Raw genomic sequence first — 10,056 nt, 5'->3', positions numbered from 1 at the left:
GGATGGAGCGTGACCAAACTGAGTGCCAAATTGGAGAAGGTCTCGAATGCCACTTGAAGGACTGGAGGCTTTGTTAACGTTTTTTATTATTTATTTATTTATTTATTTATTTATATTTTTTTGAGACAGGGAGAGACAGAGCATGAACAGGGGAGGGTCAGAGAGAGGAAGACACAGAATCTGAAACAGGTTCCAGGCTCTGAGCTGTCAGTACAGAGCCCAACGCGGGGCTCGAACTCACGAACCACGAGATCCTGACCTGAGCCGAAGTCAGACGCTTAACCGACTGAGCCACCCAGGCGCCCCAGGATTGGAGGCTTTGTGCTCAGGACTGGAACAGGGGTGTGACATGCCACCAGCTATCACCTCTCATCTAAATAGCCTCACTAGCCTTCTAGATCTCTTACCCAGCTCTGCAGGCTGCCAAACCATTCTCGTTCAGCAGCTAATTAACATCCCCAAAGTCACACCTCCTCTTGTCATCCTCCCTTCTTAAAACCCTTCAATGGCTTCCCACTGTTGTTGTTTTTTTTTTTAATTGAGGTGAAATTCTCATAAAATTAACCATTTAGTACACTTTGGACATTCACACCGTCATGCAACCACAATCTCTTTCCAGTTCCCAAACATTTTCATCTGCCCAGAAGAAAACCTCTTACCCACTCAGCAGCTACCCCTACCCGCCCTCTCCCCAGCCCCTTGAACCAACTGATTTGTTTCTGTCTCTATGCAACGGTGGATGACAGATGGCGTTATAAGCCAGTGAGGAAATTATGGGATATCTAAATACTCAAAACATTAAGTTTTATGGATATAAGTGGGGGGGGAGGGTGTCACTGGGACAGAGAACAAAGGAAACTTCATTTTTACCTGGACTCTTTCCTTTTGACAGGGTTCAGGATGTGCTGATATCCCATACGGCACTTGTAGCATATTGAATATTTGAAGCTGAAGGAAACTGAGAAATAGCATGTACAGGAAGGACTTTGTGGCCTTCCTCTGAAGCAGGTCATGTGAGAGGTACCCTCCTTATACCTGGAGGAAAGGAATATCCTTATCTCCATGTGAGGGATGCTGAGAAGAATCGGAACAGGGCTTCCCTGCTGTTTCTCCCAGTTTACTGCACTCAGCTCACATTTTCTTCATTCTATCAGTTTTCTTATTTATTTATTTATTTGTTTATTTATTTATTTATTTTTGAGAGAGAGCGAGTGAGCAGGGGAGGTGCGGGGGTGTGGGGAGGGGGGACAGAGGATCTGAAGCGGGCTCTGCGTGGATCGCAGAAAGCCCGAACTCACGAACTGTGAGATCACGACCTGAGCCGAAGGCAGACTCTCAACCGACTGAGCCACCCGGGTGCCCCTCATTCTATCACTTTCTCCACGACTTTCATCATTAAACCTAGCATAGCAACACTCAGGTTTAACTAACCACTTCTTTAGGTCTTCATTCCTGTATGAAGACGCCCACGTCATGTAAAACTGATTTTATATAAAAGTGTACGTTTTTCTGTTGTTCATCTATCTTCTGTTGCAAGGGCCCCAGCTAAGAAGGTAGAAAGGCAGAGGAGGGAAAAGACCTTTTCCTCCCCTGCAGTTTCTGACAACAACAAAGGGACGGCCGGGATACCTCACTTGCTCCAGAGCAATTAGATGTAGGTGAAATCCTTTACTAAAAGTACAATGGGATTGAGTGGCAAGTTTGGGGCAGACTTTAGGAAACTGGGGTGAAATGCTGTAGTTAATATGACAGCAAGGTTCCAGAACAGATAAGAGAACTTCCAGATCTGCAGGAGGAGCACAGTGCCATTAGAAAGCATGCACTGGGGGGCACCAGGGTGGCTCAGTCGGTTAAGCGGCCGACATCAGCTCAGGTCGTGATCTCACGGTCTGTGAGTTCAAGCCCCGCGTCGGGCTCTGTGCTGACAGCTCAGAGCCTGGAGCCTGTTTCAGATTCTGTGTCTCCCTCTCTCTCTGACCCTCCCCCGTTCATGCTCTGTCTCTGTCTCAAAAATAAATAAACATTAAAAAAAAAAAAAAAAAGAAAGCATGCACTGGGGCACTGGGTGGCTCAGTCAGTTGAACATCCCAACTCTTGATTTCGTCTCAGGTTATGATCTCATGGTTGGTGAGATCGAGCCCCATGTCAGGCTCTAAGCTAACAGTGCACAGAGCCTGCTTGAGAGTCTCTCTCAAAATAAACTTAAAAAAAAAAAAAAAGAAAAGAAAGAAAGAAAGCATGCATCTACAGAGGAGTGATGGCATGATTCTTTGGTTTTCACCAGCAATGTTTAGAATCTCTGCAGCCAGACTGGAGAGACGACACAGTCTGGTTTTGCAAGGGATGGACATTGGCCAAAAGGGCAGAGTGGAAACTCACTGAGGTGAGAACTGGATCGGTCAGGATATCCAAGCCATTTGGGAAAGGAAGAGAAGCCCAGAGGGGGCCGCTGGTTACAGCCAAAGAGACCTGGCTGCCATGAGGGTGAAAAGTCTATTCATAGAAGAACTGGAGAAATGTGAATTATGCATTAAAATGAAGGATCAAGAGAGGTAACAGAATCATTTTACGGGAGGAATGAGAGATTGCAGAGTTTGACCCCCTCCCCTTCCCCCGGATGGCTTTTCTTTAATGCTGAGACTGGTAGAACAGGTGTTAGCTACTCAGTTTCCTCCTTGGGACAGAATGATTGTGAGGGGGTAATACCCCTCAGCTATTGTAAAGAAAAAAAAAAAAAGAAAGGTGCCCTTTGGGTCTGCCTTCAGTCTAATTGTGCCATCTTCCGGGCAGTCTTTACAATGGTCTGAGTAATTTACAAGGGAACAAAACAAAAACCCGATCTCCAGCTACTTGCGGGTGCTCTGTTCCTGGGGGTCCCAGAGAAACCCTGCACAAACCAAGGGCAGAGCCGCAGGGGGATTTGGGTTCTCAAAGAGCCACACAGCCTGGGAGGCACACACCACCCTAAGGGACGCGGGTCACTGGACGTGAGCGGATTCCCTCCTCCCTTGGGAAAGAGTCACCGAATGGGATCCCGCAAGTCTACAAGGCGAGGACGGAAGGCGGGAACGACGGCCAGCAGGCGCTCTTCCCTTCCTGACCCGAGACTCCCGAAGCCCACTGCGGGCAGGGAGCAGCCTAGAGCGGTTGCCCGGCAACAGGCTCCCTCGCCTGCTCTCGCGGGAGTCGCCCACAGTGACGCGAGACGCGCGTGGTGCACGACGGGACCACGCGGCGTTCTCCTGCTGGCGGCTGGCTGGCTACGGAGGTTGGAGACGCGTCCTCACGGCCCAGGCTGGAGTACGACGTGGCCTCCCGGGCCGCAGCCTCCTGGGCTGGCCGCTTGCCGGGGCCGTGGATGGGCCACCGCCTGGAGGTGCGCCGTGGGGTAAGCTCCTTCCGCGCGCTCTGGCCGCGGGACCTCGCGCGTCCCCGTCCTTGAGGCTCGCTTTTGGGCCGGCCACCAGCGCTTGCGATTTCCGCGAGGTGGGGGCTGCAGGACGCTGTGCGCCTGGGTGTGTCGGGTACGTCATAATGGAAAGGCAGTTTGGCGCATAGTAGGTGCGCAGCGTTTGCTGCTTAGCAGTCACTCCAGCGGTCAATCCTGCGCCTTTTTCGCCGATTCCTGGGCCCCCGTGGGTTCCACGATGCCGCTCCTTCGATGACATTGGGTCTCCTCTGCCTGCTGCCCCTTCCTTGGTTTCTGCTCCTGAGCATTACGTCTCTGTTCAGGATTCAGTTCTTGGCGCTCTTTTAAGAGATGTTGGCCAGCCCTCCCGTCTCCCTGATCACCAAGGTTGTTTACATGGCTCCTAAATGCTGTCGTCGTCAGACAGGACTTCTCCTGTAAGTTTTAGGGCTGCATTTCATGTCTTTGTAGGGCAGCTTTGTGCCTTTTTCCCATATCGCAGACTCCGCCTGAATCTGGCCTCGTGATTTTCTCTTGTCTCCCAGTCTCCCTCCTCCGGTGTGTTGGCTGACTCAGTTCACAACAGTCACTAAGGCATGAAACCGTCAGATTTGACTCGTGACCAGCTCTTCAGCGCCATCATTCCGTGAGGTGGCGGATCCTCTAAAGCCGTCCCCATCCTTCGGTTCCCACGGGTCTTTTCAGGCCCTGTTCCATTTCTTCGTTTAGTTTTCTTCAAACCGGATAATTTCAAAGGGCCGGTCTTCAAGTTTGCTGATCTTTTCTTTTACTTCTCAGATCTGCTGCTGAACCCCTCTAGTGAGCTGTTCATTTAATGTACTCTTCAGTCCAGAATTTCTGGCTGGTTCGTCTCCGTAATTGTTTCTTTTCATAGATATTCTCCTTTTGTTCATCTCTTGTTTTCCTGATTTCCTTTAGTTCTTTGGCCGTAATTTCCTGAGCTCACTGAGCACATTTAAGATGGTTGGTTTAAAGTTTGTGTTTAGTAAGTGCAATGCCTGGGCTTCCTTGGGGATGGTTTCAGCCAAATTCTTTTTTTTTTTTTTCTTTTTTTTCCCTGGGAGTGGTCTGTACTTTCCTGTTTCTATGTGTGTTTCATAATTTTTTTTGGTGACAACTGTACATTCAAATGTTATAACGTGGTGACTTTCAAAATGTGATTTTCTTAGTCATCGGGGATTGCTAATTTTTGTTTGCTGAGAGCCGGGACTGTGTGTTACCTTTCCAAACTAATTTTGCAAAATGTGTATGCTTTGTTTTTGTATCATCACTGAAGTTTCTGTTCCGTTTTCTCAGCAGTCAGTAAGTAACCTGCCATAGATTTCCTTAAATGCTTGACTCTAAGTTGGGAAGCAGGGGAAGGGAATGCTATCTCTTCAGGTCTGATAGATGCTCCCCCGGGAAGCCGTTGTCGCCAAGAAGGTCAAATGCACAGCAAGTATCTGTGCTGGTCGTCAGGGATCTGTCAGACTGTCCAAAACGTATAACCCCAAATTTATGGAGGACGAGGTTTCCACAGCCTGCCCTGGGGCCAGCAGATTCTTCAGGAATGCAGGCTGCTACCCATACAGCTGCAGCATGTCTGTCTGAGGAACGGGGGGATATTGGCTGGTTTCCACATGCTGCTCACTTGCGAAGAATCAGCAACCTCTCCGTTCATTTTGGAAGGACTCCTCTGGTTGTTAAAAGTCTCTGGTCATGTTCCAGAATTCCAAAATAGTTGACTCTAATCATTTTTCCCAGTTCAGTGGTTGCTTTGGTGAAGGGACCAACCTTTAGAGCTTCCTACTCCTCCATTTTGTGTGCTGTCACGCTGGGTAGTTTGTTTGTTTTTTTTTTAATGTTTATTTATTTTTGAGAGAGAGTGTGAGCTGGGAGGGGGCAGACAGAGAGGGAGACGCAGGATCTGAAGCAGCCTCCAGGCTCTGAGCCATTAGCACAGAGCCTGACACGAGGCTCGAACTCATGAAGCACAAGATCATGACCTAAGCCGAAGTGGGACACTTAACTGACTGAAACACCTAGGCATCCCTTGTTTTGTTTTTTTTAATATGACAGTCTGTGTTTTAAATTGGTCTGTTTAGATAATTTACACTTAATATAAATTTTGGTTGGTTAGGATTTAAGTCTGCAATTTTACTTTTTTCTATTTGTTCCCTCTGGTTTTTTCTGTACTCTCTTGCCTTTTTCCTTCCCTGTTGTGTGATATTTGAACATTTTTTTAGTATGCCATTTTAATATGTCTGGAGGTTTTTTTAATTTTTTTTAACGTTTATTCATTTTTGAGAGAGAGGGAGGGAGGAAGCAGGGGAGGGGCAGAGGGAGAGGGAGACACAAAATACGAAGCAGGCTCCAGGCTCTGAGCTGTCAGCACAGAGTGCCATGCGGGGCCCAAACTCAAGAACCATGAGATCATGACCTGAGCCTAAGTCGGACGCTTAACCGCCTGAGCCACCCAGGCGCCCCTGTCTAGAGGTTTTTAATGTAGCTCTCATTTTATAGGTTTTAGTGGTTGCTTTAGAGGTTGTATTATACATACTTAGGATAATTTACTAGTATCAGTCATTTTACCAGTTCACGTGGAATGTAGAAATTTTACCACCTTTAGGTCTCTTTGCCTTCCTTTATATGAGGCTTTAGTCTTAAATATTACCTCCACACACATTGAGAACCTCATGAGATGATGTTATAATTTTGCTTTCAGCCATCAAACATAACTAGAAATTCAAGAGATTATATTCACCCAGATATTTACACCAAAAAATGCTTTTTTCTTCATTTCTGTCTGATGTTTCAAGTTTCTGTTATTTCTTTTTCATTTGAAGAAGTTTCCCTTGATGACTTTTTAAAAAAAAAAAAAGATTTTATTTTTAAGTAACCTCTACACCCAACGTGAGGCTCGAACTAACAACCCTGGGATCAAGAGTCGCACGCTCTTCTTTTTTTTATTTAAAAAAAATTATTTTTAACGTTTATTTATTATTGAGAGACAGACACAGAGCGTGAGCAAGGGAGGGGTAGAGACAGGGGGAGACATAGAATCTGAAGTAGGCTCCAGGCTCTGAGCTGTCAGCACAGAGCCCGATGCTGGGCTCGAACTCACAAACTGTAAGATCATGACCTGAACCGAAGTCGGTCGCTTAACCAACTGAGTCACCCAGGCGCCCCAAGAGTTGCACACTCTTCTGATGGAGCTTGCCATCCACCCCCCTTGATCACTTGTTTTGGAGCCAATCTGATGGTGGCAGATCATTTCATTTTCCTTTATTTCATAATGTCTTTATTTCCCCTTTGTTCCTGGAAGATATTCTCACTGGATATAGAATAATGGCTTTTCAGTTCTTTTCTTTCAGCACTTTAAAAATATTTGCCACTTCCTTCTCTCCTCATGATTTCTGATGAGAAATTGTTATTCCTTTGCATTGTTCTTCCCCTGTAGGTAGTATTTTCCCCTGTCAAGGTTTTTTTCTTTATCTTTAATTTTCAGACATTTGATTATGATGTGTCTGGGTGTTGATTTATTTGGGTTTATCCTTTTACGGTTTGCTCAGATTCTTGAATTGATAGGTTTATTTCCTTTGCCAAATTTGGGATATTTCCAGCCATTATTTCAAGTATTTTTTTAACTTTTTTTCTTTTCTTTTAATTTTTTTAAATTTCCATCCAAATTAGTTAGCATATATTTTTTTTAACTTTTTTTAATGTTTATTTTTTTGAGAGAGAGACAGAGCGTGCACAGGGGAGGGGCAGAGAGAGAGGGAGAGACAGAATCTGAAGCAGGCTCCAGGCTCTGAGCTATCAGCACAGAGCCCGACACAGGGCTCAAACCCATGAGCCGTGAGATCATGATCTGAGCTTAAGTCCAATGCTTAATTGACCGAGCCACCCAGACACCCCTCAAGTTTTATTTATTTGTTTGTTTGTTTATTTACGAGAGAGAGTGAGAGAGCATGCATGCACATGCACAAGCCGAGGAGGGGCAGAGGAAGAGGGGGAGAGAGAATCCCAAGCAGGCTCTAAACCTAGCACAGAGGCTTGATCTCATGACCATTATATCATGACTTGAGCCAAAATCAAGAGTCAGATGCTTAACCAACTGAGCCACCCACATGCCTCTCTTCAAGTATTTTTGTGTCCTTCACTCTTTCCTCTCTTTCTAGAACTCCAGTAAAATGAGTAAGATCTTTTGTTATTTTCCTGTAGACACTTGTTCATTTTTTTCTGTTTTGTCTCTGTTGTTCAGATTGGATCATTTCTACTGATGTATCTTCAGGTTCACTGATTCTTTCCTCTGTTAAATCTTCATTTTGTATTAAGCACATCCTGTGAATTTTTCACTTACTGTAATTTTTCATTCTGAAATTTCTATTTGGGCCTTAAGATATTTTACTTTGATGAGGCTTGCTATTTTCTGGTATCTTTCAAGAGTGTTCATAATTACTTCTGGGAACATTTTTGTGATAGCTGCTCTAAAATCCTTATTTAATAAATCCAACATCTTGTCACCTTAATGTTGGCATCTGTTGGTTTTCTTTTCTCATTTGAGTTGTTTTTCCTGGTTCTTAGTATGAGGAGTAGGTAATTTTGTATTTTATCCTGGGCGTTTTGAATCTTCTGTTTTGAGGCTCTAGTTCCTAGGTAAATCTTCTATGTTAGCAGTTAGTCGGTATGTTTATATTCAAAATGCACATTCTGGTCCCTCTATGTAGCCTCTGGTTTGAAGGTAACTTTGTTTTTCAGAACCTTTGCAGAGCTGTTTTGGCCTGCCCCACTAGTGTGCTACCCAGAGGCCGGTTTGAACCCTCAGAGTATTCCACATTGTAGTTCAGTTCTCAGAGCTTCAGAGCTTTTGCTGTGTTGATGCTGGTGGGTTTCACACATGGGCTGCTTAGGGAGGCATGCCCATTACTTCATACCCATATTTGAAGAATCCCTTTTTCTAGATCCTCACTGTCTACTTGAGAGGGGAGGGGGTGCCAGCTTTCTTAGTATTATTCAGTTAGTGCAGGTGGTGGATGATGGGGCTCCTCCCCAGTCTCCTCAGTGCCTGGTGGGGAGGGGAGAGGCTCTACCTCTGCTTTGTTGGTGCAAAGTGGGCCTGGTCTACAGGGCTTCTTCCCACAGTCTCTGCAGTACCTGATGGGAGGGGAAAGGTATGGATTCTTTCCCAGTGTTTGCCTGGAGTAGGGTGGCTGTAGTCAAAAGGGTACCATCCTGCAGAACTACCCTCTTCCTGGTCATTTGGCTGGAGAGAGTGGGCTTTTCTTGGCACTTTTGTGTTTGGGGTTGCGGGGGTGGGGCCAGGGCCTGTTGGCGTATTCTGGTTGCAGACTGCTCCGTCACCAGAGCCAAGATAGAGAGAAGGCAAAAGAGACAGACCACCCACCCAGGGAACTCACCACTGGGTCTCCTCTCAAGTCCCTAGCCAGTTGGCCTTCTTTTTTCCACCTTTCAAGAGGTTTTTTGATAGTTGCCTCATGTATTTTAAACAGGAGTTTCGGTTGTAATTAGCAAAAGGAATGTGATGGAATGTCCTTACTCCTTCTTCTGTGGGGCCAGGAACAACATCAGGCGTTTTTAATTGTTTTCTTCATAAGTTTTAGAGTGTTACTCCTCATTTTAGCAGTGATACATTTGCTGCCATGTGATGAAAATTCCTATCCATGTTGTGTGGGGGTGACGTCTCGTGGCCCCATGCTGTGGCAGGCAGTGAAAACCCGACCCCAGTCCACAGTGTGCAGAACTCCACTCTCCAGCCCCTCTGCCTTTGGACCCTGGCCCATGGGACCTCTCCAGATCTCTCCCCTCATTTCGTCCATCCATTTGGGCCCTGTTCTCCAGGTGGCCAGCCTCAGCCTTGTCACCCTTTGCTGGACTCGCAGTAGTAGGACTGGCTGGAGGAATAGGTGGATAATACGTGTCAAGCACTTGGAACAGCAGCTGGCCTGGGGGAAGCAGTCATTACATGGTGGTCGGTGGCTGTTACACCCTTCAATTTTGGCATAGTCTCCGCTTCAAGTAAAAGACAACCCAAAGTGTCTGTGCTCTCCCACTGAAGTAGGGGAGTCGGATTCTTGTTAGCTTCAGTTTGAAGATGAAATTTTCACTCCTCCAACCATCTGCAGACATTTATTGAGCGCTCACGATGTTGTGCAGCCAAAGACAGACAAATAGTATATATGTGAATGTGCACAATAAAGTAAATGCAGTGAGGGGTGCCTGGGTGGTTCAGTTGATTAAGCATCCGACTTGCACTCCGGTCACGATCTCACGGTTCATGAGTTTGAGCCCTGTGTCAGGCTCTGTGCTGATAGCTCAGAGCCTGACCTGGAGCCCGGAGCCGGCTTCAGTTTCTGTGTCTCCCTCTCTCTCTGCCCCTCCCCTGCTCACACCCCGTCTCTCTGTGTCTCTCAAAACTAAACGTTAAAAAAATAAATGCAATGAAATTAGTCTGTACTAGATAGAACGGGGACCCCAGGGCAAGCGTGGCCATATGTTTCAGGTTGAGGAAGGGTTCACAGAGGTGGTGATGCTCAGGTGGAATCTTAGAACATAAGTAGGTTTTCCCCATGTGAGTAAAGGCATTTCATGCAGAAGCATACATCATTGTGGCAGGTAGTTTAGTG

At 46.3% G+C, this 10,056-nt stretch overlaps 1 protein-coding gene across 4 annotated transcripts in view; it reads left to right on the top strand.

Annotated features, from left to right (window-relative positions):
• Window positions 1-3,011: 3,011 nt before the first annotated feature.
• The window catches only part of POM121C (POM121 transmembrane nucleoporin C), a 52,109-nt gene continuing 45,064 nt past the window's right edge, over window positions 3,012-10,056 (top strand). The window contains exon 1 of one of the 4 annotated variants that reach the window (XM_053213215.1): window positions 3,012-3,388. In XM_053213215.1, coding sequence (XP_053069190.1) covers window positions 3,027-3,388 — 362 coding nt within the window. In that variant the 5' untranslated portion in view covers window positions 3,012-3,026. Of the gene's footprint in view, window positions 3,389-3,615; window positions 3,847-10,056 lie in introns of those variants that run through there. The other 3 variants (XM_053213214.1, XM_053213217.1, XM_027041969.2) reach the window with 3 other exon arrangements.

The sequence above is a fragment of the Acinonyx jubatus genome, chromosome E3 (assembly GCF_027475565.1).
Source record: "Acinonyx jubatus isolate Ajub_Pintada_27869175 chromosome E3, VMU_Ajub_asm_v1.0, whole genome shotgun sequence".
Lineage (NCBI taxonomy): Eukaryota > Metazoa > Chordata > Mammalia > Carnivora > Felidae > Acinonyx > Acinonyx jubatus.
Note: the sequence above shows the minus strand (reverse complement) of the source record. Positions and strands in the feature narration are given on the sequence as shown.